The sequence below is a fragment of the Aspergillus undulatus genome (assembly GCF_047715775.1).
Source record: "Aspergillus undulatus strain CBS 261.88 unplaced genomic scaffold BDV17scaffold_15, whole genome shotgun sequence".
Lineage (NCBI taxonomy): Eukaryota > Fungi > Ascomycota > Eurotiomycetes > Eurotiales > Aspergillaceae > Aspergillus > Aspergillus undulatus.
The window spans coordinates 63,233-89,085 of record NW_027396619.1 but is presented as its reverse complement, the minus strand read 5'-3'; the positions used below and the strand labels follow the sequence as shown (position 1 = coordinate 89,085).

The window sequence follows — 25,853 nt, the reverse complement described above, 5'->3', positions numbered from 1 at the left end:
TTACGACAGGAGTTACACGGCATGGTCTTCGGTTTCATTGCAGAGTTGTTTCCAGGCTTTGACTACTTTTGTCTTTGCAATTCTTTTTTAGCAACATGAGTCATGAGTCGTTATCATACATTGCAATACCTGATAGAGATATATCCGCGATTTCAATAGGTTTATTTACTCTTTCAGAACATCCAATATAGGCAAGTATTACTGCGACCTCACAGCATTAGGCTTCAAAATGCCCCGATCCCCAGAACCGCCCATCTGCCACAACCAAACCCCTTCGACAGCCCACGCCGACGCACTAGCATGACGTCCAACGCCACCCGCCTTCGCATTCCCGCCAGACGTTTTCTCTTCCGTTTCCGTATCCAACGATTCCTTATTCTTCCTCATAGCCGTGCCCGACGAACCCATCGACGTCGCCGACCCCGCCTCCTCCAACATCCCACCAACAACCCCCTCCCGCTCAATAACAGACCAAAGCCCCTCAACAAGCGTACTCCCCCGCTCCCCAAATTGCCCCTTCCCCAGCCGAAACAATATCCTCCCCAAAACCTGCCACGCGACGCACCGCTGCGCAGGGAACGACGACCGACTGAGGATCGCCAGCTCGGGGATCGTATACCCCGCCGCGTGCGGGTCTTCGCCGTGATGGTGTAGTCCTAGACTCGTAGGCAGGGAGAGCGATGTTGACGGCGACAGGACGGTGCCCAGGAGCGAGAAGCGTAGGTTTGCTGGGTGGATTGCTTCGGCGGTGCTGCCGGGGTGGTAGGCGCTTGAGGGCGGGGCGCCGGGCTCGTCGGGGTCTGTGGGGGGTGGTTGGAGCCAGGAGATGGATGACGGGTCATGACTTATGTTTGGGAAGTAGTGCGTTTGAAGGTCGGAGAGGAAGGCGTCAGAGGATGGGTCGAGGGTTGGCATTTCGGTGTTGCGAGGGGGTGGGGTTGGGAAGTGGACGGAGCTGGAGGCGAACTCTGCGGCGGGGCGGAGGTCGGGTGGGATTTGGGCCGGGGGGGTATCGTCTAATGAGGAGGTATTGTTCGGTTTTGGGGTAGGTTTCGATTGTGGTGCAGAGGATGGAGTTGGAGTCGGGGTTGGGTCTGATCCTGAGGCACGAGTCGGAGGGGTTTGGGTATCATCCTTGGTTGTAGCGGTGGATGAGGAAGGTGCGGAGTTTTCGTCGTCGATTCGAGCTCGACGGATAAATCGTTCAAGCAGTGATGGGTCGAGCGAAGATATCAGTTCGTCGCGTTCCTGCTGAATTTGCGCGTCTGACATGGACGCCAGTTGCTGGCGGTTCTGTTCTGCGATAGCCGATTTCTCATCTTGCGGGTCTGAGGATGGCGTTTGTGAGTCTGACAATGTGGTCTTAGGCTGAGCCTGTCGCTGTTTGAAAGCTGATTGTTTGGCACGACGATGATGGGCGGGAAATCCGCTGGCGGACTTGAGGGTTGGAGGGGCGGGAGGTGCGGTGGGAGAGCGCTCCTGGATTTCCCCGATAACGCCTGGAATGGCAAGAGTAGAGGTGGGAATTGAGCTGTAATCCTCGAGGTTAGTGTCGAGATCGACCTCGAAGCGCTCGCCTTGGAAAGCCATGATTGTGCACGCAGGGTAAGTTGAGAGGTGAAGGTGAAGCCAACGAAGGTTGAATGCCAAGAACAGGGTGCTGAGTCAGTTGTGCGGCTCAAAAGTTAAACATTCTAGCCTAGTCCATACTGGGGCTAGCCAGTCAGGTGACTCTTAGTCCCGAACGGGCATAGAGCGCGGGATCATCTGATCGGCCATGAAAAAGTTCATCAACAACATCCCCAGTCTCCCCTCTTCGGCGCATTGCAAGTGTTATGACTATTATTTGTCCATTCTTCTCATGTAGGGTATCTTCAATGAACTATTGTTATAACTTATCTGTGATTTCCGTTTGTGGGAAAGAGTTCCGGGCCGTGGTGGCAGCCGGCGCATCGGCGATCCCAGGACGGGCGTTCTATACATGAACATGATATCCGATTCTTGTTTCCAGACTGGACCACCAGCATAACTCCATAGCAGTAAAGACCTCGATGATAGAGACACATCAGCTCGCTTGTGTTCCTCCTCCACCCCCCCAACACTATAAGAGTGTTTGCTGCCTGGATTCGTGCGTGGGATATCACATCCGGAGGTCACAACCCATTCTGATCGTTCTGCTTCGGCTTGTCTCTTGCTGAGTTGTTTCTGCTTGTTCTTGCTGTTTCGCCTGCCGCCAGTTCCCCTTTCTCGCGCTTGTTTGCTCCGTGTCTGCTCCTCGTGTTCTTTTCCCCTTATTCATCCACTCACCTCGTCCATCCCCATCCACCCTTCTCCCCGACCTCCATCTCCGTTCTTTCTTTCCATCCTTTATTTTGTCGTTTTCCATCAAATCAAATTCCGCTTTTTTTCTCCAGAAACCGCTTTTTCCCCACAACCGCCACGCTATAGCCTATCGCCCTCCAGGCTAATATTAGACTACCCTACCTACCACCTTCCATCCTCCCACCTCCGCCCTCGATCTCGCATTCCGCCCTTCTCGTGTCGCTCGTTTCGATGAACCAATTTCCCTAGTTTTCTCCACGATGTCCACGGGGCCGCCCGTCTGGTCGGCTCAGGACGAACACGAGTCGCGCTCTCCCGCTGAAACCCGTCCACGACGGTCGCGTCGAAAGAAGGACGACGACGCCGAAGTCGATCGCAAAGAACCTGCAACAAAGTCGTCAAGGTCGAAGAAAGAGGATAAAGACAAGGCCAAGGAGAAGGAGAAGGAAAATCTGAAGGAGAAAGAAAAGGATAACGACAAGGAGAAGGAGTCGAAGCGCTCGACTCGTCGCCCTCGAGACAAATCTGCGTCTATATCCAACAACCCTACCTCCCCCCAATCGACGCCCTCCAACCCCCGCAAGAAGCCCAAGTTGGAAGTCACACCTCCCAAGCAAAGCCCTGACACAGCTCCTGCTCCTGCCGCTCCTGCAGCTGTCTTAGGAGCTCCAGCTTCAACCCCAGTGTCTGCGCCCGCAACTACTGCTTCAGTTCCTACTCCGAAACCCAGTCCCCTGATCGCATCTACACCTCCCGCAGCGAATCACACTCCGCATCCACCTCAATCGCAAATACCGCCGCCTCGGTCTCAAGCGACATCTCAGTTGCCTCTTGCTTCCGAGCCGACTCCTCCGCAAGCTCCGGCGCCTACGACGTCACCTCCATACCCGACGATGGTGTCCGCACCACCTTCGCGTCCTCAATCCCAGCCATTAGCTCCTCCTCAGCGGAGCAGTGGTCAAAATTATGACCCGATCCGGTCTGCCTTTGGCACAAATTCCTCAGCACCCCCGCCGTCCTCGGCGCCAGCTCCTCCGTCCTTCAGTCCTCCGGCGCGTCCAGTCTCGCCGCGGCCATTCCGCGCCAGTGCCTCGCCCGCCATATCTAGCCTCATTGATGCTCCTCAAAATACTTCGCCTCAGTATGCGCCGCGTCCGTACGGCTCGCCTAGCCGTGGCGCATCGAGCTACCCGTCGACTCCGGCTGCCTCTCATGTTGCTCCAGCACATTCAACACTAACCCCATCTGCTCAGTACGGACATCCGTCCCCTTACGGGCCTCCTGCACAAACCTTGCCGTCACAGGATAACCAAGTCCATGCTCGATTAAGCTCGTCGCAACCTCAGATGCCACCCGCATTGCCAGAAGCCATACTGCCTGTAACACATAACCATCAAATCCCCTCGGGGCCAACGCCAATGGAGGTAGATGGTCAAAATCCACCTCCTACAGCCACTGAGAAACCACCAAAGAAGGAATCAAAGTCGTCTACGGCGCCGGCATCAAAACAACTGTCTCCGAAGTCTTCACGTCCAGCCAAAGAGGCCCCCATTTTACCTCAGGGCTCGGGCCTCATTCAAAATGCCTTATTTGGGGGCGATGACAACTCTTCCAGTACGCCTAGTCAACAAATACCCAATATCATCGTACACATTCCCCTCCAGAGGAACACCAACCGGATTGTGAATTTTGCCCGCCTAGCTGAAGAGCAGTATGGCTTTGCTGCGCTGCATCCGCGTTTAGCTGCCCACAAGGAACGCATGGCTGCTGTAGCAGCGGCGGGTGCTGCTCTCGAGCGGAATGACCGCTTAAAGCGAGGCTTGTCCGCTGGCGAAAGCGCAGACGAGGACCTCAGTCTTGAAGTCGACCGCGATAGCGAAGTTGACGGTGATGGTGCCATGAGTGCTGCCGCTGCACAAACCGATGAGCCCATCAAGAAGCGCAAAAAGAAAGGTGAAGACTATGATCGGGATGATCCATTTGTGGACGACAGCGAAATGGTCTGGCAGGAACAGGCCGCTGCGAGTAAGGACGGATTCTTTGTGTACAGTGGTCCCCTCGTGTCTGAAGGAGAGAAAGTGCAGGTTGAGCGGTATGTTTTGGGTCTTACTTCATGCATTCAGGAATATCAAACTGACATTCTCGACTTAGGGCGGATGGAACAATCAAACGAGGACGAGGACGAGGGCGCGGCGGGCGCAGTCGAGGTGCTGCGACAACCCATGCACAGCTACCGCTGGCTGCTGCAATTCCAATATCTCAAGAGACAGGTCTTCCTGTACGCGGTCCCGGGTCAAGAGGCGGCAATATCAACCGCAAGCCTCGTGCGAGGAAATCAGAGCAGGATAAAGCGGGAGGCCCAACATCGCATGGACGAGGTGGGGGTGGTGCTGGTCGCGGTGGTTCGAACAGCACTCGAGGAGGCAAGGCACCGATGGTGGAGCTGGCACCTCGACCTAGCCTCGCACCGGCTCCCCCTGGGATGAATTCGTTGGCAGGGCCAGAAACTGCCATGAGGTAGTGCCCTTGCATGATGTTTGGTCATTCTACTACTGCATTTGACCCCGTCGGCCGAATACGGTTCGACTAGAGGGTGTACATGTCTGATGTTGTTTATTGGTGTTGCTTCTGGTTGGCCACGCAAGAAACACGGCAGGCGTATACGGGTAGACCTTCCGATCATGTTGTCAGTGCACTGATTCTGTTTCTTTCTGTTGTTTCATGTTCAGATTTATGGGATTTACTCTCGGTTTTATGTCAGTATGGAATCCAAGGTGTCTTGATGCATGAAGTGGTGTATTGCTTTTATTTGTTCTAGATATTTATCATTTTCAGGTTGCGTTGTGACTAATGATACTTCGACTTTCTCAAACTACAAGACAGTTACATTTCATCGCCATCCTACCGTAATGTGTCTTCATTTTGATTTTGTGGCAGGTTTGCAGTGCAATTGCACATGAAGATACAAAATTAGCTAACTGAGGTAAGTTATCTAACCCAGAGACTCGAGAATACAAGCTGACTGCTTTCCAAGATGCCCGCCTGCTCCCACCCCAGTTTAAACATTCTATCCACAACCAGGCACATACTCCTGAAACAAAAGATACTGATCCGACCTCGGATCATTATACAGAACCTCCTCACGCCACGACAACCGATCCTTATACAATTGGAGAATCCCCTCAACATCCTGTGGCGACGGCACCAAATTCGTGCCAATACCATCCCCATACCTCCTTGAAATCGGATACCCGTTCCCATTCCCACCGGCCCAACTCGAAACCATCATGATCGAGTTCTAATCAACATTATCCTCAGTTATGTACCACCCCCATTTCTGAACGGCATCCTCATGGGTAGGTAATTCACCGCCAAAAAGCCCGCCGCTATCGCGGCGTGGATGTACGGTGCCAGTGCCTCTTGGGTTTCGGCGCTCGCGTAGCAGAGCGAGATGTACTTGTTTGGCCAGATGCGGGTTCCTGTGCGCATGTGGCTGAAATGAAAGCAGCCGGGGGGAGCGTGCTTGGGCGGCTTTGGGTTTGAGGGGGGTGCAATGGTTTGTTCCCAGAGGTGGCTGCCGGCGCGGACGGGGAGGCGGGTTTGTGAGGAGGATTAGGAGGGAGAGGATTGGGAGGAGGGGAATTTTCATGATGCTTGATCTTGATGGGGGTTTGAATGAAACTTTGGTATTACTTGCTGCTGGGCATTTTCTGGTAAGTGTGTTGATGCCCTTTTCTATGTATAGTGCTTGCCAGTACTGAGGGAGACGGATTATGCAAAGTTGAAACGTTGCGGGGCCTGAGTTGATTCAGAGTGAGAGTCAGAAAATTGAAGGAGGGGAGGGGGGATTATACAAGGTCTAGATTTCGCCATCACCCTGACAGTGAAGAGGTGGTGGGTGGGTGAGTGGAGGGTGAGTGAAGCAGGTGATATACATGCGTTCCAGACTAGGTTCTGAAGAAAAGTACATACCAGGACTACCGATGAAATTGGAAACAGAAAACATACCACTCAGTGAAAACGCCAAAGAACCATGCAACCTTTGCCCACTTTAGCCCATAAATCCCAGCCCAGAAAAAAAGTATAAGAAAAAAAACACAAGAAAAGCGGTGGACAGCAAGGGGAAAACATGTCATTAGCGTGAAGAGGGAATTGCAAGGCAGTTCTTGGAGTGCTAGTTTGACCAAGACGGAGACGACAAATTGAAAAACCAAGAAACCGTGGGATCGGTAGCGAATCTATTCGGCTTTGCCCTGGGTCACCTTGGCGGCTTGAATGGCCGACATCTTCTGAGTCCAGCCTTGCGTAGGTTGTGGTTTTTTGACAGTGCGGAGGTCATCGGTAGAGAACCCTGAAATGCGCATGTTGTAGTTCCGTTCCAGAACGAGTTGTATATCTCGAATTTCTAGGCTCGATGAATGGCGCAGCTTGGCAAGGCGGCAGGCGGCGGTAATCACATCATCCACGAAATCATCAGCCATTTGGAGCATGAACTGTAGTTACCATTCACTTCAGTGTGCTGAACAATCAAGGAAGAACGGGGCATCGAGCCAGGGGAATCATAACCTACCTCTTCGGCATCTGGGGTAAGTCCTTCACCTTCGCCTCCGCCGGTCACTTGACGAACCAAGACGTCAAGCATTTTTTTACTGAGAACTCGCTGGCCCTCGCCTTCAAGAACATAGCCAGGATGTTTCTGTATTGCGGGCTGGCCCATCATACCCATGGCGCCATGACTGGGGCCGCTGGACAAGGTTGGGCGGTCTGGAGCCATAGGTACTGGCTTTGGAGGGGGAACATTAAGATTTTTAGGAATCACCATGTTGACATTCCGTGTCGAGGTTTCAGGGGGTCGATTATGAACATAACCTTGGGGATGAGCGTGACTATTGGCAGCGGCTTGATTCAGGTTCTGCTGCTGACCAGTGTTTGCGCCATTGGCAGTAGCGCTACTGGAATAGTTTTGTGCAGCTTGCGCCATAGCCGCTTGCTGAGACAGAGGTCGTGGGGGTCCCTGCATGTTCGTAGTCTGCACAGTAGAAGCGGTTGGCGTAGAGCCATCTGATGTGGATGTTTGATTAAGACTTGGGGCATTCGGTTGCGCCTGCGGTTGCGCTTGTGGTTGCGAATGTGAAGGTTGGTGTTGGGGCGTGCCAGTGGCAACAGCAGGTGCAGGTGCGGCACCCTGACTAGTTGTTACCTGGCCCTGTTGCGACGGTGTCGGAGAAATTGCTGCCTGTGCAGCCTGATTTCGCGCAGCGCTCACAGCAGAATTAATAGTATGAGCTGCTGGCATCGGTGCTTGCCCGGAATGAACCGCTGTTGGGGCAGTCGTCGGGCCGCCTGTGGTCGCAGTTGCTGTTGTTACGGGTCTAGCACCGCCCTGCTGTTGAAGTGATTGACCTGAGTGCTGTGTGCCAGCTCTCTGCTGCTGCGCCTTGAACACATCCTGTTGCTCCTTGAATTTTGCCAAAAATTCGCTGCCTTCGCGGAAAAGCTTATCTGCTGTTATCTGGCGATTCTTGAATTCTTGCATTTCCTCCTGCGTCAAATTTCCTGCAGATTGGCGTTGGTTGATTTGTTGACGAAGTTCACTAAGGCGTACGCGTCCGATTTCCTGCTTCTGCAGCGCGATGCCGTATCGGAGTTTTGCTTCCGGAAGCCATGTCCCTGCTTGCTCGGTTGAGATATTTGGGGGGAGGAAGAGCTGCAATGAGTTGACCTTCTGCTGAATCTGCGGAAGAAGCTGGGCGAAATTCTGCGGGTTGACGGACTGCGATCGTTGAACTGGCTGGCCCTGGGCTACAGCAGAAGCAGCCTGCATCTGCTGCTGTTGCTGTAACTGTCGGTTCTGCTGGAACATTCGCATGCCTTTCATCAAGGACTGTGAAAGCTGCGATAGCCTTGAGTGTGCTTGTTGATACTCTGTGGATTGTTGGTCGCGGCTATTGAGTATTTCCCAGAAGTTACGAACTAGCTGGGTGTGCTGAACTTTCTGCTGATCGTTGAGATGAGGAAGCTTCTGGACTTGATCCGTTCGAATAAGGTTCGAGTGCTGAGGGACCATCTGCTGCGGCCCTGGACCTTGGTTCGCCTCCATTTTGGCAAGGTTTCGTGGTGTTAATCCGATGCGTGATTCGGAAAGGTGGAAGGTTCGACGTCGGGACAAGGAAGGAGAGAACAAGGCCCGCGCTCAGGCGCCTATTCTTTGGCGGTGCACGATCCCTGTGATATGCGTAGGGTTGTTACGGGTAGGACGGTTTAGACGAGCGATTGGACAGCTTCAAGATCAATATTGTTCTTCAACGACCAAGGTGTCGCAGTGATCGGAAATGGTGTTGGCAAGTGAGGAACCATAACGGCGAGATTCCGGGCGGGAGCCTCAGACTTGGCGCTTGCTGGTCTGGGCGGCTCCGCGAGGCCTAGACAGACGTATTCACTAGTCACTACTGTACATTCATATTCATGATATTATTACTTAATTTATGGACTGTCTCATAGTTGTACAGATCTTGTCGATCCTCTAGGTCGCATGATATTTCAACCTGGGGTCCACTACTCAAAGGTTGAGCCATAACTAACTAGCATTCAGGTCACTGTTGAACCAGTCGAATCATCATTTTCGTAAAGATGCGGCCAATGACCAGCCCAAGAAAGCCGACATGTTACTGTCTTATAATATGCATGAGAGGCGCTGCCTTGGTGCTGCTGGACTGATCGCAGTGCCCACTGCAACTGCAGGATCGTGGAAAGCGGCAAGGGCTATCTCCACATACAGTGCCGGATAGCTTCTGCAAATGATTCTCCCAAACCATCTTACCGCGTCTGTAGCGTGAAGAGTAGAACGGTCGAGCGCTCGTCATATTGTTCCCGTCGTTTGCTCTTCTGATAACGCAACCGACTATTGTATTGCTTAAGTTCATCAGCTCTCGAGTATTGCTGAGCGGGAAAATTATCGTGTCAAAAGCAGCACACATAGATTGCGAGCAGCCTCCTCCTTAGGAATGACCGACAGGGCTATTTAGCGTCTCATCCCATCAGGCCGCCCAAATCGCGCTCCATGCCGTTGACGCGGTCTTCCAAGCTTCGCTTCCTTCTTTCTAACTCCCGTATCTCGTCGGATTCTTGGACGAGGTCGGCGTCGGTAATACCTGTCGTCTCGTGATTCGAGAAGCCCGGGTCAACAAAATCATCGTAGTCGCCATTATACGAACGGCTCATTCTCTCAAGCTCTGCAGTATTCCTAGTTACTCGCTCCTCCAGCTCTGCGATTGAGTCTGAAATGAGTTGATTGCGATAACGAAGACTGGAGATTTTGTCCTGAGCACCGGGAACAGGACTTCGCCGACAGTCAGCAATATTGATGGAGATTCGTACGGGTCCTGACTTACTATACGTTGCAAAGTATTTCAGCACCTCTAAGCAAAAGGTCAATATTGACTTCGCCGCGAGGGCCGTTGCTCGAGGTTCTCGCAGAACGTTTTATCTCCTCCATCATATCGGAGCCAAGCACCCTAGCAACAGCTGACTGATTTCTATTATTTCGAGCTGAGTATATCCGGCTTGCCATGGACTCTGTTTCCACCTCTTGTTGGAATTGAGCCGCACGCATAGTGGCTCTTCTCTGGGCGCTACTCGCTTTAGCGGACGGATCGCTTTGGAACAAAGCTCTTTCATGGGCTTCGGTATCGCGTATTAAGGAGGTGATATCATGGGTGCCAAGAAGGGCATTTGTGAAGATTCGTGGAGGGGGAAAACTGAGTGTCAGGCTGTCAGCACTGCTGCTGTAGGAGTCCGCAGTTGGCGGGATCTGTCCTCACTGTAGCTCTGCGATAGCATTCGATGAGAGCATGATTTGCTCCAGGTGGTTTTCTAAGAGCGACATTTTCAGTTCAGGGAAGTAGGAGCTCTCTGTGGTCTCCGAGTTCGTTTGTGCTGTCTCTTGGAGGTATAGTTCTCGTCAACAGTTCCTGTTACCGTGTTTTGCCAAGAAATATTCAAACGTACTCTCGCTGCTGCCTCGGGCGCTTGTTCCGTGTCGCCGCGAAACGCATAAGACCGCAGAGAGTCAAGAAAGGAGAAATGATGCCGGTGAGAGCCTGGAGTAGGCGCTACGTATCTTTCCCGGATTTCACTTGCCATTCAGAGCTTTGCTGGTCAATTGAGATACACGGTCGCGTTGCTACGGCACCAGCAGTCGCGGGACGGAGTAAGCTTTGTCCCAGCCGCTGATACTGACTAAGCTCCTGCGCTGGTTCTCTTGCTGTCCAGAGACCAGCCTTGACATCACATCACCACCTCATCAACCATTCTCTTCATTCTCTGTCAGCCCCTGTTCTTCATCTCGCTGTTGCTTCTCTCGGAATCTTGCAAAATCTGTGATTTCTTATTCCTCAGTGCCTCTTTCTTTACAAATCTCCTTGAACGGTTGCCTGCAATCACCCCTTCTGTTTTCGGTACCCGCGGTCCCCGTTTTGCTCACCTGAGCTCGAAGCTGCCCACAGACCAAAAGAAAATGCCGGCTGAGAGGCGCTCTCTGAGGTCAAACAACAAGTCAGATACCTCTTCCTCTACCAACGGTGAGAAGACCCGCTCTGGTTCCCAAGGCTCGGGCTCCAATAAGGATAAGCCGGCGCCAACCCGCGCCGCTGCCAACAAGACCAAGCCCACGAAAGCTGCCTCTTCAAACACCGCTTCAGACTCCGGCATGGGAGAACAGCGAGACCAGCCGCATAGTAACGGCACCGATTCGATAAAGAATGGCGTAAATGGGTCTGAAGATATCGAGATGGAAGAGGATACGGCAGGTGGGCCTACATCCTCACTCAACACCAGCAAGGACCGGAAACGTGACCAGAAAATGACTGTTGTAGTGCCTCCCACCAAGGGCTCCATGGCGTCCGGCGAAAAAGGCCAGGACCAGGAAGGTGACGTGACCATGGAGGGTACCGAAGGCGAGGAGCTTGACTCGGGGGTTGATCCTAAGACGAAAGCTATTCAAGGTTTGTTGTCATTGCGCCTTGGTTAGAGGCTGCGACGCTTGCTAACAGGATCGTTATCGAATGCACTCAGATATCAAGACGAACTTTACACTTCTTGAACGCGCGGTCGCCCATTTCGATCCCAGGTTCACCCTTCGTGTCTTGAGGTCGATCTCCTCAATGCGGAAATATATAGCGCCAGATGTGCTCGCAGACGTCATTGTGAACGCTTACCCGAAATCCAGTTCCACTGCATCTTTCCTATTGGGCGCGATCGATCAAGCGAACGCTTTCGACAGTGTTGCGGCTAGCTCGAAGATGGGGGTTGATGCGGATAAGGCGAAGCCTGCTCTGAAAGATGTTTTACCTGAGATTGACACTTATCTGTCTATTCTGGTACAGGTTTACCTGTACGATCAAAAGGAGATTCAGAAGGGTGCGAAGTTTTCGACCAGTTTGATTGAACGACTTCGTACCCTCAATCGCCGTACACTCGATTCTCTTGCCGCCCGAGTGTACTTCTATTATTCCCTCTTCTTCGAGCAGATTGCTCCTCTTCCCCCGTCTCCTGCTGCAGCTGTCACTTCAATCCGCCAACCACTCCTTGCAGCCCTTCGGACGGCCGTTCTTCGAAAAGATGCGGACACTCAGGCCACCGTTATGACACTCCTCCTCCGCAACTATCTGTCGACCTCTCATATCTCACAAGCTGACCTATTGATTTCCCACAATCACTTCCCACCTTCTGCGTCGAACAACCAGATTGCTCGCTACCTGTATTACTTGGGCCGTATCCGAGCGATTCAGCTGCAGTATACAGAGGCTCACGGGCACTTGATTGGCGCCACCCGGAAATCCCCTTCGAGCCACAGTGCCCGTGGGTTCTACCAAGCTTCCCACAAGCTACTTGTAGTTGTTGAGCTTCTGATGGGTGATATTCCCGACCGTGCGATATTCCGACAGGCGACTCTCGAACGGGCCCTACATCCTTACTTCCTGCTCGTCCAGGCCGTGAGTGTGGGTGACCTAGACGGATTCGTGAATATCGTAAATACATACAGCTCGACTTTCCGGAAAGATGGCACATACACCCTCATCCTTCGTCTCCGACAGAACGTCATTAAGACTGGTATCCGAATGATGTCTCTCTCTTACTCTCGTATCTCTCTCAGGGACATCTGCCTTCGCCTGGGCTTGGATAGTGAAGAGTCCGCCGAATACATTGTTGCCAAAGCCATCCGGGACGGTGTAATCGAAGCCACCTTGGACCATGAGCGAGGGTTCATGAAAAGCAAGGAGGTCGGAGATATCTACGCTACTCGGGAACCTGGCGAAGTCTTCCATGAACGTATAAGGGCATGCCTGGGCCTTCATGACGAGAGCGTCAAGGTAACTTGTTCCCCGTGGCATTCCATTCTATCCATGAACCGATAGCTAACTTCACTCTTACTCTTCAGGCCATGAGATTCCCGATGAATCAGCATCGTCTTGAGCTGAAGAGTGCGCAGGAGGCAAGGGAACGCGAGAGGGAACTAGCCAAGGAAATTCAGGAGGGCGACATAGACGATGAGGATGCAGGTGGAGACTTTGATGCCATCTAAAAGCCTTGGCTGGGCGATATGCTCATGCAGGATTCTCTTTCCTTTCGCACATGCGCTCTGGTCCTTTGAAAGATTATGGAAATCTTTCTACTTTGTGTTCTTATCGCACCGTGGCTCGGGTGTTGTACAACGGCAAATGCTCCAGTTTTATTGCAAGTTTTCGATAGCTACCTCGGTGCTAAATTATTCCTTTTGTTTTAAAGAACAGGGAAACATCATATCGTTTCTCTCCTTGGTCCACGCTCTTCGACTTGGTGGAGGCGTGGATACAAGTCTTTGTAACTCGCGCTGATATCCAGCGAAGAGGTTCTGCAGTGGGCCGATCAGAGCAGTGGTATGATTTGCATATTTACGTAGTCTGCGTAGGACGGAGAATAGTACTCTAGCTGTCAAGGTGTAGTGTAGTAGACTCTTGAGGCTCCGCTCCGGCCCGATTGGCGGTCCGCCGCCGACTCGCCGCCGGAGGAAAACTTCCAAGTTCCAACTCCAGGATTTGCGGACTCGACCTCACATCTCCCCAGCTGCTGCCGCTTCCGCCGAACAATTCATGTCTACTTCTTCGCCCTAGAGCAGCCATTGTCTACGACTCTACGTGCACATGCTTCATTGAGTCGTTGTGCTCCCTTGGTCTGTTGACATTGAGCATGAGAGCTCGCGCAGTTCCAGCTCGCAAGCTGGTACTCACATCGCCCGCCACACCTCAGACAGCACCCATCTGCTGGCAATGCCTCCGCAATGACCGCCTCCTAGACCAATCCCAGTATCAAACGCGCAAATACCACCCATCTCGGCGAAAAGATGCTTCTCCGTTCGGCGCGGCCGTATCTGCAGCTCAGACGCTCTTCAAGGGCTTGCCTAAGGCTCCTCCTGGCATTTCTGTCGATCCACTGAGGATCGTAGGGAAAGAACTCAAATTTCTTTCAAAGAATATTCGTCAGCTACTTGGGTCCGGCCATCCCACGCTGGACAAAGTGGCCAAATATTATACGCGGAGCGAGGGCAAGCATATGCGCCCACTGCTGGTTCTGTTAATGTCTCAGGCAACCGCGTTGACTCCACGGCAGAATCAATCGGTGTCGGATAGGGAATCGACCTTGTCTACGTCAGTGAATGATCCTATCACATCTACTTCCGTCCTTGCCGATACCAATCCAGATCTGGAGCGGTTCACGTCTTCCTCGTCCTCTGCAGCAGATAGTCAATATGATTTCGCCGGCGATGAGAACATCCTTCCATCTCAACGACGACTAGCCGAGATTACCGAGCTGATTCATACTGCCTCACTCCTTCACGATGATGTCATTGATAATGCCATCACCCGTCGGTCCTCCAACTCCGCGAACATTCAATTCGGAAACAAAATGGCTGTCTTGGCTGGTGACTTCCTGCTCGGCCGTGCCTCTGTTGCTCTGGCGCGTCTACGTGATCCTGAGGTCACTGAGCTGCTTGCTACCGTAATCGCCAATCTTGTTGAAGGCGAATTCATGCAGCTCAAAAACACCGCCGCTGACGAGACGAGCCCCATTTTCACAGATAACACCATTTCATACTATTTGCAGAAAACTTACCTCAAAACAGCGAGCCTGATCAGCAAATCATGTCGCGCAGCCGCTTTGCTTGGGCACAGCTCACCCGAGGTGGTCGAGGCAGCATACTCTTACGGCCGCAACCTAGGACTAGCCTTCCAGCTGGTAGACGACATGCTCGACTACACCGTTAGCGGTGTCGAGCTAGGCAAGCCTGCCGGTGCAGACCTAGAACTTGGTCTCGCAACTGCACCCCTTCTATTTGCCTGGAAACAGAATCCCGAACTTGGTCCTCTGGTTGGTCGCAAGTTCAGCCAGGAAGGAGATGTGCAAAGAGTATGGATGCATCCCTATCCATTTACAATAAATATCGCTAATCGTTTCTTTCTTTCTCGCATTAGGCTCGCGATCTTGTCTACCGCACTAACGGTGTTGAACAAACTCGTGTTCTTGCCCAAGAATACGCAGACAAAGCCATTGCGGCTATCAGCCCGTTCCCCGAGAGCGAGGCAAAGGCTGGGCTTATCGAGATGTGCGTGAAAACCATGAACCGGAGGAAGTAAACACAATTTTTCGAGCTTTATTATCTGGCCATCCTTGAGACTCGAATCGGAGTCAACCCCCAGGTCAGAAGGACGGCTAAGCCAAAATTACGGACTTAGTCCGCTTATAATGATCTCTGTCCGTCTCGAAATTCATGTGCTTGGTTTACGAAAGCTCAACCCCGTTTTATTGGTACTGTTTTATTATCCGTCTATGTATTAGTATTCTCATTGATCTCGTTTGGTTACTTCATAATCTTCTGGTTTTTACTGTTTGCCATTCTGGTTTGATGGCTCAGCTGGAATCTGAGAATTACAGTATATAAAGCTTGACCGGTGTATCTTTGCGGAAAACGATTGTATAATAACTACCCGCAGTGTCTTGACCTGACCTAGTCCAAACATCTTCCGCGAGCGTTCAAGGTAACCAAAACCAAAGTCTGCATGTCGCACCCCGAGAACTTTACAGAATATCAGCCTCAAAAACAAGCAAAGCAATATTGGTATCAATCCTCTAATAGCGCACTGCTCTATCAACTTTCTATGGACACAAGGTGACAAAATGCCATGAAAAGCAACAAAAGTAAACTGGCAATCCTAAGCCGCTCAAAACAGTCTCACGCACAACCAAAGTTGGGTGTCCATCAAGTATACAATGGAATGAAGAGAAAGACGAAAGACAAAATGAAAACTAGGATACACTGTCAAATGACTATAATCAGCACGTGACAGGTAAGATCAGGAGAGAGACAAAAGAGCGTGGGCCATATCGGCCGTCTGAAGCACCCAGTGAATGAATTTTCACAGGCATGAGGACAAAAGGAAACATAAGAATCAATGGATGACAGGTGAGATGGAATGCTCTCCAGGCACTCAGAATAGCAGAGGCTTCAAGCAGACCAGCTGTTGTGATTGACTAGTTTGGTTGGTGAAAAATAGTGAAATGAGACAGATGTTGACTCAATCCAAGTCAACTAAGGAGCTTGAGATGCAGGCTGATGGACAAATCAGAGTTGAGATCGAGCAATCATCATGGTTGTAGTAGTGAGTGTTCGATAACCAGATGACAGCGCTCGCGTCAATCATAGAAACATCAAAAAGTCGCTCTCCACTTTGTGGAATATTGCGGTATGCGTTCATGGCGTAGATGGGCGAGGACAAAATAGCCTGTGGCCCTAGGAACAGAGGAGATGAAAGCATTGCAAGGGAGATATCATCAAGGTCGCCGAGAATTAGGATAGCAATGGTAGAATAACAAAGCAGGGCGTGAGTCGAATTGTCGGGAATCATGTTCATCAGGCGGAGATGGGGAGGTGTTGCCCATTGTGAATGATACCGTTCTGCTTTCCAGAGAGCCGCGTATCTTCTGGCGGCAATGGTAGCTCCTTATCTAAGTGAGGCGAGGGAAACCGCGGACTACGTTGACTGTGTCCACCGACACTACTAGCCTCGCCAGCTTCGTCGACAATAGGTAACGTACTGGGCCCAGAGTTACCGGCGTCTGCCGGTTGAATGCCCGAGGTAGAGACCGCCGAGACATGTTCTGACGGCTCATTCTCCGTTGGCGAAAGAGATTGATCTATGCAACTTGCCGGATCGGCGGCTTCGGGTTTTCGTTCTCGGTCTGCTTCCTCCTTGGACATGGTTATCTTTCTGATGAAGTTGACAAAGCGGTCTCCGTAGCCCTCCGGGGGTATTGGTGAGATCTGAGTCCGGTCATGAGTGAGACCTTTGATGAAATGCTCTATCCTTTTAACCGTGCCATACTGCTCGAATTGTTAGACTCAATATCTCATGAGTAGAGTTGGGGGACGCACGTGTGTCAAACAATCAATAATGCCAAGATAATAGATCTCCTGACCCGGCTGGCCATTCTCGTGTGTGGCTCGAAATCCACCATCATCGGAGTAGAAAACATGAAATTTTCGTTCGTCCAGAATCTCTTCCGGCATCTTCGCGGTTGCTTTGTCAAGGGGTACCGGGCGCTCCTTTTGTATCAGCATTCGAAGTTCGCGCGCCTTGCGTTCGTTCTCAAGCTTGGAGGGAGTGCGCATCAACATATTAGGATGAATATCCTCTTCGCGATCAGCCCCAGGTTGGAAGACTTGGAGAGTCTTATCACGAAGCTTTTCTTCATTCCCTTTCTCCAGATCATGTATGCCCACAAGAAGTGAATAGTCCATAATTTTAAGGCGCTTAAGTAGTTCAACGTCGCGCTTAAGTTGGGCAATGAAGAATTCACGTTTCCCTGGGCCACATTCTAATTGACGATTTCTTCGAAGCCAGTTGAGATCCTTCATGGTGGATCTTGGATGGTCCTTGATGTACTCCTCGCTCACCTCACGGCCAATCATAGATCCCTTCAAATCGAACGTGGAATGAATATCGCGGTGTGGTGGGAAGAGGTTGTTCATCACGACGAAGTGAATTTTGCGACCATAGGCCATCTTGACCCGATGGAGACCGTAGAACTGAGAGATCAACGTATTTGGGTTTTGCTCCACGTGTTTGTAGTATTCAGGAAGAATCTTGCGCAGTAATTTGTGTTCTGCATGATGAATCGTCTTGATGATATACTTGTAATCCCTCGAAAAGTAAAAAAAGCTGCCGCTCTTTCCGGGTGATCCTAGCTCCGAAAGAATGTATTTGCTTGTAAGGGACATTAGGTAGTCGGCAGGGTCAAGTCGAAATTTTGATCTTAAGTGGCGGAAGACCCAGGGAGCATAATCTTTGAACTTGAAATCGTACTGAGCAGATGGCGTTAACTCATTGCCGGTGCTATAGAGGAGCAAATGTTAGTACAGGTCGATAGGGTCAGCATTGTCAGAAGACTAGAGATTCAAGCATACATATCAAACGAAAACTTGTGTTTCGCTTCGAAGTCGGCAGGAGTCAGCTCCCGATCCATTTTCGCATTTATTCGAGATACGGTAAACCGAATGCCTGTGAGCATGTTGTAGGACGTAACCCAGTTGACATGATTTCGATCAACCTTCGTTCCTACAACAACCCTATCATCGTCTTCCTCATCCCGGCGTTTCTTTCTTGAAGCTCTCCTTTGCTTGATGGCCTCAGCCCATCGCGCTGCGTCTTCATCCGGGTTCGCGTCATCCACCAAGATGTCGGACTGATTCGTTCTAGTGGTCCGGCGAGCCAGACCAAGAGAGGAACGACGGATGCCCGCTGTTGGAGATAAACGCCCACTGCTGTACGCAAGTTCGTCCTGATCGCGACTAGTTCGACGGCCACTGGTATTCCTAGGAACCTGTAAAGTATGTCGTTGTCGGAGGCTGGAGTTTGCTGAATCTTGTGTATTGCTACGATTGACCCCCGCTGCGATTGGGGGGGAAGAATGCCGATAATTACCTTTCTGGGTTGGAGAAAGACGGCCAGGATCTGGAGTGAGATGACCGGCGTTGTCGGGAAGGGACGTAGACAGTCGCGCGACTGAAGGATTGGCCGCTGTGTCCGAGCTAACCAACTCATCGACGGACGGTCGCGGATAATCCCCATTCACCAAGTGTTTTCCGTTGGGCGATCGGTGGCTCATCAGTGTTCCATTGACCTGTTGACTAGCGATAGACGCCGTCGTCGAGCCAACTCCTGTGTCGGATGATTTACGAGGCTCCCTGTCCATCATGGTAGATGATGGTCTCCCCTCCCTCGGTTCGCGAGCCGAACCGTTCCCTAACGACTGTAAGTTGCCGTCTTTCGACTGCAATAAGTCTCGATTGTACGAGCTGGCGCTCGATCGGGGCCCCGTCAAAGAATAAGTGCTACCGTTCGGGAACTGGCGATCGGTCGCGGAAGTGTCAAGGTGATTGGAGTCGCCATTCGGCCAATTTGTCCAGACAAAGGCATTCCCTATTGGATTCTTATCATGTGGTCTTTCTTGCGGCGAGCCGAAAGACCGGGGTTGTGTAGCTGTAGCGGTGGCCGTCTGGGAAGGGTAATCGTTCGAAAATGACGGCATGGTCGGGGGAGGGAAACGCCGGGGGGTCGAACGGCGTATGGATTATGAGAATGCAGCAAAGGAAAGTCCAAATGCAGGGACAACGTTGAAGAGGACAGGCAATGATATTGCTGAAGACCTTCGACCAAGCAGTGGGCGAGAGATGACACAGACAGGGAAGCGATAGAAGATACAATTGAGATCCCGGAGCGATGCCTTGTAGGTCACAGGAGCGGCCAGCCGCGGCGTGGCAGATTGATCAAAGACCGATTATCATGTTCCGAAGGGCAGAACAGGAGGCTAAGGCAAGAGTCGACAGCACAGCACTTCCGACAGCGTGTTCGTGTATGCGAGATTGCGGAAGGCGGAGTTGGGGGCAGGCAAGAACGTGGAAGGGCGATGACAGCAGATAAAAAAGTCGAGAGGACAGGCGGAGAATAACTGGGTATTTGAGTATCCAAGAAAGGAAGAAGGACGGTTGGATGGAGAGTGATTGTCGGAGGGAGAATGGCGACGGAACAGAGAATTGATGATGATCATGGAGGACAGCAACAGACACGGAAGTCGTGAAATGAACGAAGCGCACTGGGCAGCCAGAGCGCCGTTCTGGTATGGTAAGCACGTAATATTCAACTACGCCGAGTACTCGCACTAACACTACTACTGCTATATATTAAGCTGAGGGGACTGAACTGATGATTTCCTCAAGTCAATAGTGGTCTCTGTCTCTGCTATTTTGTTTCGCAGAGTCGATGGCATTATCTAGCTGGTTGTTGTCACGGTGTGGGTTGTTATTGCTATACTGCCTAGATGTCATGAGGAAAGGGGATCCGGGCGGTTGCTACTGAGTAATTACTCCACCTTTCAGCTCCACGGTGCAGGGTTGCATCACCTCGTCCATGAAGCATACTCGACCTCAAGAGTAAGCTACCCCTAGTAGCCTCTATATGTAGCTTGAGCATTCACACATTGAGATGCCCTAGGAGGAGCGCAGTTTGATCCGCCGTAAGGTACGACTACAGGATAAGTACTTGTCTCGAGTACGTATTCTGTATGGTGCTATCAACATGTAATCTTTATATTTAGAAACAATGTCGAGCCCAAGACAGCCCTTCCCATAACTAGTCCCCATTCCGTTCGATCAAGCAGAAGCTGTCCTCCTTCCCAGTGAACATACTCACTATCTCCAAGACTTGTATCTAGCCATGGTGGTTCATCCAATTGACCCAACTGTTAGATTGTCGTGAATAAGCATGGATCAATGCAGTGCATAATCTTATGCCCCGAACCCTAATCATTCGACCTCACCAAGGAGTTCTGCACTACTACTAGTAGCTGAGCAGTGACAGCTGGAAGGCAATAATAACAGAACATCGCGGGCTACGTGAACCCTAGAAGATAACTAGGAGAATTAACCTAAAGATGGTTAAACTACATTTACTGCTTGCTTACAGCTGTTGCGTGAGTGCTATTTACTTCAGAAACATGCTTGACCTTGTAATTGATCTTATAGTTTTATCAGTCTTATATCATGATATCCTTGAGATCTTCAGTTGTGCGTTAGACATTGCACACGTATTCGTGAAAGATTATCCGGTGAGCTGTGATGATGTAGCACCTAAGCATAAGTGTAAATGTGGAGATGGCACGACAGACATGGCCGATGGTGACTCTGACTTAGGACCATCTACTACATGTCTCATGAGTCGTGATCCAGCCATTGTATCAGCAAGTGTATCAGCAAGGAAATTGGAGTCAAGACGTCTGCACAAGGCCTATGCGGCAGGGGTCGCTACTACAGTACCGCCAGCAGGGAAAAATAGTATTGACGACTGACGTAGACATAACAACAATTCCATTCCCAAATCCAACAAAGGAGGTCACAGCAAGCAGGTAACAATTCCCAGTTCAGTTCGAAATTCATCGCAAGACGCCAGCCCGACCAATATAGTAAGAGAAAACAAGAGGTTCCCAGACGTACCGCATAAAAAGAAATAAGCAAAGAAATTACATCAGAAGGAAAGTAGGGCCACGACCCAGAAGATCCCGCAGCACATCACCTAAAACCCATGTCAAAGATAGACAGGACGCTCGAAACGATATCCAAAGTATGGCTACACGTCTAAGCCTTCTTGGTAGTCCTCTTGGTTGGCTTTTCGGCGGGCTTCGCCGCCGTCGTGGTCTTCCGGCCAGACTTTGTCACGCTGACAACCTTGGGCTTGTCAACAACAGCCGGTGCCTTTTCGCGCAAGTTAGTTCAATGAACCCACAGAAAAGGTATATCAAGGCGGCTCACGGCAGTGCTAGTTTTACGCGGCTTCGCAGTATTGGCCTTGGGTCTGCCGACGGACTTCTTAACGCCGGCGGTAGATTTCTTGGTCTTGGGCTTGGGCTTCTCGGTCTTGTCGGCCTTCTTGGTGGTTGTTTTCTTGGTGGTAGTCTTGGCGCTAGCGGCCTTCGTGGCAGTAGCAGGCTTCTGAAAAGGCGTCAGTAAAAGCATACCCCACATATCATAAGGGATATTGATCACCTTCGCAGCGGGCTTAGCAGGTGCCTCCTTCTTGGCGAGCTTCACGGGACCAGAGGTACCTAAAAATTAGACTTGTCAGCATATCCGGAGTACTCGTGAGGCAACAGATAACAGTGCGCTTTTGAGCAAGATGGCATTGCCTAGGAGGTAGAAAGGGGGCATGTTGCAAGTGTTGCTTGGAAGATGCGCGACGAATGAATGGCTTACCCTTGGGTTGGAGGAAATCGCCCTTTTCGACACCAACTTTGATCGCCTTGTTGAACTGGCTGTCAAAGGCGTTTTGCGAAGCAGGGGCAAGCTTGTTGTTCGCCTGCACATATTTCTTAATCGATTGGCGGCTGTTTTGTGAAATCAATGATTAGCATAAGACGCGACAAGATCGCGACAGGGGAACAATGAGGTAGCCACATCTCCAGAAAGCGGCTGGCATTCTAGCGAGTGAGAACGCCAAAACAACATACCTGCTGCCATTTCTCTCTTTTAGCTGAAGCAAAAGATGTTAGCGGCCATTTCATGATGAGAGAAAACGAGTCCGACGTGACGTTGTGGATGGTTAACATTCGGTAGGCGTGTCACGGTCGGGGGTTGCTCCCGCCCGACAGCGTCATATAATGGCGGCCCACAAACAACGTGATCTACTCACATTCAGGATAGCGACCTTGATCATATCTATATGAAACGAGTCAGCGTTCATTCGCGACAAAGACGATACTAGACTCATCTCGATGCGAAGTGGTGGTGTGGAAAGATCAGGAGAAACATACCACGGTAGGAGGAGTGAGTTGGGCCAGCAGAGGACTTCTTGGCCGCGGTGGTAGCTTTCTCGGGAGGCATCTTGGAGGGGGATTACGTGTGTTGGTAAAAAAGGTTATGAAGATAAGATCTTGAGGATCTGGGGATCAGTGACAGGCGGCAGCGAAGTGCAGGTGGGTGGGTGGTGGAAGCAGAAAGGAGTCGGGAATCGAGAGGGAAGGGAGGGAAGACAGCGGGGCACGCGCGCTTTATATAGGGCAGCCGGTGTTGACACAGGATCACTCGCTGCGAAAAACACGTCAAGCCCATCCCTCTTTGCTTTCCTTTTTCTCCTCGCGCTCTTCTTCTCTTTCTTTGTGACTCTTCCTCTCGCTTGGTTGGTCGTTCTAGATTATCGAGCTATTTTTTGCAGATTTTAGTACCCTGTGCTTAGGCAGTAAACGTCCATCAAAGGTTGTTGTTCATCTGGTTCTTGATCCCGTGCTTTCGCACTCCTCCCTCCTATCTTTCCTACGCGTCCTAGTATCCAGTTCCCTCTTCCCCCATTCCCTTCCCCGGTTACTCCATTCACCCAGAGATAAATTGTTCAATTCTCAGAGGGCATTTCAATGGTTTGTCGGAGCACTCCTTTGCCGTTGGTGATCGTGGCATCCAAGTCACATCATCTGCTGTGTTTGTCGCTCCATGCGCGAGCTGCACCTTCAATGCGCAGACAGGATCCTCGAACATTTGCTTGGCTACTATGATGAATGTATCCATCCTTATTTACATATCGCTTTTTATTATCTATTTCAGTACGGTAGAAGTCGACGCGCAGCTTCAGAGTTACGGTTCCTTTCAGGCTCTGGATCCCTAGATACGACCCCAAATATCTCTGCGGTTCAGTCAAGCTCATGGCCTCCTGGCATTTTGCATCCTAACCCTTCATTAGGCAGCGGACTGGACTGGGGTATCTGTTTATACTAGTCAGACACCCGACAGAGCTTGCCTTTGCGCTACGTGTTCATGAAACACTGCTATGTATATACTGGTCCCTTGGGCTCTGGATCACGAGCGGGGAATGATGTAGTAGATATCGGCCCCAAGGCTCTACTCGTGATCTAGGCTGGTAGGTAACATCACAACCGACCCAGACTAATCACTGCCTCGCTTCGGCATAATAAGGTTAGACCATAATCCATGGTTTGGCTTTTTGTTGATTGGCTATCGAGCATTCTTGGGAAGGTTGTTGATGGACACGCCACTCTCGCGCTGGTGGGAGGCTTTCCGTGCCGCAACGGTATCTTAGGCGATCACCTGGCCATGGATTAGATGTTCATGGTAATCGACTATTGGTATGAAGCATTCAGTCATGCCTACGCGCTGATCGTCAAATGCTCGAGGTGTTTTGGGTAGGCGTTTGACGCTTGATTAGAACCATGGCTTCAGGTAATGCGTAACAGAGAATCACGCAGAAACCTCGTCGTAGATTGTGTTGCAGGGACAATGACAGCTTCATTCTCCGGCTGCTTGAAGTCTCATATACTGTGAGCATAGACCATGCCAGTCTCCAACTTCTGACAAACCATCAAATATATATATATATTAATACCAAACCACGCACTTCACATTCAGACTGCGATCAGGCCTTATTACAGAAAGATCCTTGATGATACACTCTGTAGTAGGATATTATTAGTACATGCAAGCCGTGATTACCCATATACTGGCTGTTTTACCAGAAGTATACTTCACTGGAAGAAGACCGTTGTCCTTGAAAGTGGCGTTCCACAACGCGTATAACCCGCCACCAAAGCAGATCAACACAAACAAGATGCCTTACGCGTAAGAACCGTATTAGACAAGTAAGAAGCCCACTAACCATGCATTGAGAAACCGAGAATCTGATCGCATGAATCAACTCTCTCAAAAGTGGCGGCCATCCTATCCCGATGATATCGATCGCAACAGCGAATTGAGACGGGGCCTTTGCGAGCCCGGAAATCAAGAGCGCACCCAGGTACTGAAAGGGCCAAGGACTAGACTACATATATGATTACAAAATAGCGATGAAACGAATTGAGCAGTAGCTACCCCGATGAACGCCAATCCCAGCCATGCGGCCATGCCCGCCTGTATCTTCGCTTAACCTCAAGACATGAGCACCGCGCGCTATACAGCAGCTCGAGGTCGGGCCTTAGCTTCCTTCTTCGCTTTTGCCTCGTCCTTTTTGCGTTTTTTCTGCTCTTGAATCTTTTCGTCGTGCTTGCGCTTGAGGTTTGCCTTCTCCGCATCCGTCTTTGCGACCGGCTTGAAGAAGCCCTCTAGCCGCGACTGCTGTGCGGTTTTCAAATTCTTTTGTAGCCGAGCAGCACCGTTACGCACTCGATCTTCATTGAATCCCTTGTCTTTCACCAAGAAGTTTATGAGGCCCTCGATGTCTGGCGCCTCCCATTTGAAGTCACATTCCGGATCATTGACGTCGAGGACATCTGGCTTGAGGAAAAGATCCCTGGCATCCTGGTATGGCCATGATTCTGGCATGGCGTATTTCTGCTTGGGATCATTCTCAATGGACTCGACCACCTTTTCTAGGGTACCGTGCTCCCGAATCAGTTTTAACGCGGTGTTGGGTCCGACCTTGGGAATGGGCTCCAGGTAGTCACATCCGAGCAAGATACAAAGATCAATGAACTGAATGATGGATAGACAAGTTAGCAAGGAAAGAGTCACGGTAAGCGGAAAGAAATCACCTGATTTCGGTCCATGTCTAGTCCCTCCAGCGCATGATTCAAGTGGATTTCCTGAATGGGCTCTTTCCGCTGCTCACTGAAGGTAAGATGTCTTAGCAGGATCGGTGACTCAAAGCACAGCGTATCCATATCCTCGGAAGCCGCAGCGTAGACCTTCCCTGCCCGAGCAAGCACAGCACATTGCGCTTCCGCTTCTGTAGGGGCGTCAATGTAAGGTATTCCCATCAGTTTTAAGAGCTTCTTGCACTCCGCATTATGCTCCCTTGTCACGCGCACGGTTCGTCGTGAGAACTTCTCGACATCCTCCGCAGTGCCGGTCTCCTTCGCCTCCTCGTGCGCTTCGGTTGCTTCGTGTTTCCTCGCACTCCGTTTAGCTAGCTCACCCGACTTCAACTTCGGCGGGGCTCCATCAAAAACGTATAGAGGCTTGATTCCATTGTCGACCATGCGCAGCGTCCGGTAAAACATGCCCATAAGGTGAGATGTAGTCTCACCGGTGTCGCTCATAAGCTGCTGGCCTTCAGATCGCACGGCAATGAGGAAGCTATATATGCTCATTGACCTGCTGCGCATCAGTATCAACCTCTAGCGAGTCTGGTGCCGTTGGTTAGGCAATAACGCACGCATCCTGTAAATCACAAGATATGTTAGCCGTGGGTTTGGAGAGCAACGCTCGAGCCATAAAAGAGCAAAGCAGAAGAAGACGTAACGTACGATGGCAACCTTTCGGCCAAAATGATTCTTGATATCTCCTGCCTTGATGGCATCGGGCGCATTTTCCGCGATCACTTGATAGAGGTCTAGTGGATGTATTAACGACAACCCGATAGGTGTGTTAACCACAGGAATAAATCTGACTCACGCTTGATACCCATTTTGAGCCTGTTAATCCACAGATAGAACGACGACGCTAG

At 51.0% G+C, this 25,853-nt stretch overlaps 8 protein-coding genes across 8 annotated transcripts; 2 read left to right on the top strand and 6 right to left on the bottom strand.

The window, feature by feature from the left end:
- Positions 1–66: 66 nt before the first annotated feature.
- On the bottom strand, positions 67–1,838 carry BDV17DRAFT_44565 (RPAP1-like protein). Its single transcript, XM_073764530.1, has one exon. It carries the CDS (start codon positions 1,588–1,590, stop codon positions 199–201), a length of 1,392 nt encoding a protein of 463 aa, XP_073617066.1. The 5' UTR covers positions 1,591–1,838; the 3' UTR covers positions 67–198.
- Positions 1,839–2,484: 646 nt separating this feature from the next.
- Positions 2,485–5,082, top strand: BDV17DRAFT_44555 (uncharacterized protein). The gene has a single exon (XM_073764529.1). It carries the CDS (start codon positions 2,583–2,585, stop codon positions 4,806–4,808), a length of 2,226 nt encoding a protein of 741 aa, XP_073617065.1. The 5' UTR covers positions 2,485–2,582; the 3' UTR covers positions 4,809–5,082.
- Positions 5,083–6,265: 1,183 nt separating this feature from the next.
- On the bottom strand, positions 6,266–8,651 carry BDV17DRAFT_44552 (putative transcription initiation factor TFIID subunit 12). Its single transcript, XM_073764528.1, has 2 exons — positions 6,893–8,651; positions 6,266–6,815 (listed from the first exon to the last, which is right to left on the bottom strand). Exons 1-2 carry the CDS (start codon positions 8,420–8,422, stop codon positions 6,561–6,563), a joined length of 1,785 nt encoding a protein of 594 aa, XP_073617064.1. The 5' UTR covers positions 8,423–8,651; the 3' UTR covers positions 6,266–6,560.
- A 474-nt stretch (positions 8,652–9,125) lies between these two features.
- BDV17DRAFT_44515 (uncharacterized protein) lies at positions 9,126–10,613 on the bottom strand. Its single transcript, XM_073764527.1, has 4 exons — positions 10,330–10,613; positions 10,143–10,263; positions 9,714–10,079; positions 9,126–9,661 (listed from the first exon to the last, which is right to left on the bottom strand). The coding sequence occupies exons 2-4, from the start codon at positions 10,205–10,207 to the stop codon at positions 9,352–9,354; spliced, it is 741 nt and encodes a 246-aa protein (XP_073617063.1). The 5' UTR covers positions 10,208–10,263; positions 10,330–10,613; the 3' UTR covers positions 9,126–9,351.
- A 224-nt stretch (positions 10,614–10,837) lies between these two features.
- BDV17DRAFT_280819 (proteasome regulatory particle lid subunit RPN3) lies at positions 10,838–14,993 on the top strand (the record flags this gene model as incomplete). The annotated part of the gene is made up of 5 exons (XM_073759945.1): positions 10,838–11,324; positions 11,395–12,692; positions 12,761–12,881; positions 13,556–14,766; positions 14,832–14,993. 5 exons carry the CDS (start codon positions 10,838–10,840, stop codon positions 14,991–14,993), a joined length of 3,279 nt encoding a protein of 1,092 aa, XP_073617062.1.
- A 991-nt stretch (positions 14,994–15,984) lies between these two features.
- Positions 15,985–19,046, bottom strand: BDV17DRAFT_44445 (1-phosphatidylinositol-4-phosphate 5-kinase). The gene is made up of 3 exons (XM_073764526.1): positions 17,822–19,046; positions 16,790–17,750; positions 15,985–16,738 (listed from the first exon to the last, which is right to left on the bottom strand). The coding sequence occupies exons 1-3, from the start codon at positions 18,943–18,945 to the stop codon at positions 16,268–16,270; spliced, it is 2,556 nt and encodes an 851-aa protein (XP_073617061.1). The 5' UTR covers positions 18,946–19,046; the 3' UTR covers positions 15,985–16,267.
- Positions 19,047–20,408: 1,362 nt separating this feature from the next.
- On the bottom strand, positions 20,409–22,403 carry BDV17DRAFT_259234 (histone H1/H5 family protein). Its single transcript, XM_073757410.1, has 7 exons — positions 22,219–22,403; positions 22,098–22,123; positions 21,916–21,938; positions 21,662–21,792; positions 21,455–21,513; positions 21,221–21,400; positions 20,409–21,163 (listed from the first exon to the last, which is right to left on the bottom strand). The coding sequence occupies exons 1-7, from the start codon at positions 22,286–22,288 to the stop codon at positions 21,047–21,049; spliced, it is 606 nt and encodes a 201-aa protein (XP_073617060.1). The 5' UTR covers positions 22,289–22,403; the 3' UTR covers positions 20,409–21,046.
- A 1,955-nt stretch (positions 22,404–24,358) lies between these two features.
- On the bottom strand, positions 24,359–25,814 carry fen1 (multifunctional nuclease RAD27; the record flags this gene model as incomplete). Its single annotated transcript, XM_073759944.1, has 5 exons — positions 24,359–24,880; positions 24,940–25,501; positions 25,563–25,567; positions 25,654–25,739; positions 25,802–25,814. The coding sequence occupies 5 exons, from the start codon at positions 25,812–25,814 to the stop codon at positions 24,359–24,361; spliced, it is 1,188 nt and encodes a 395-aa protein (XP_073617059.1).
- Between the last annotated feature and the right edge of the window lie 39 nt (positions 25,815–25,853).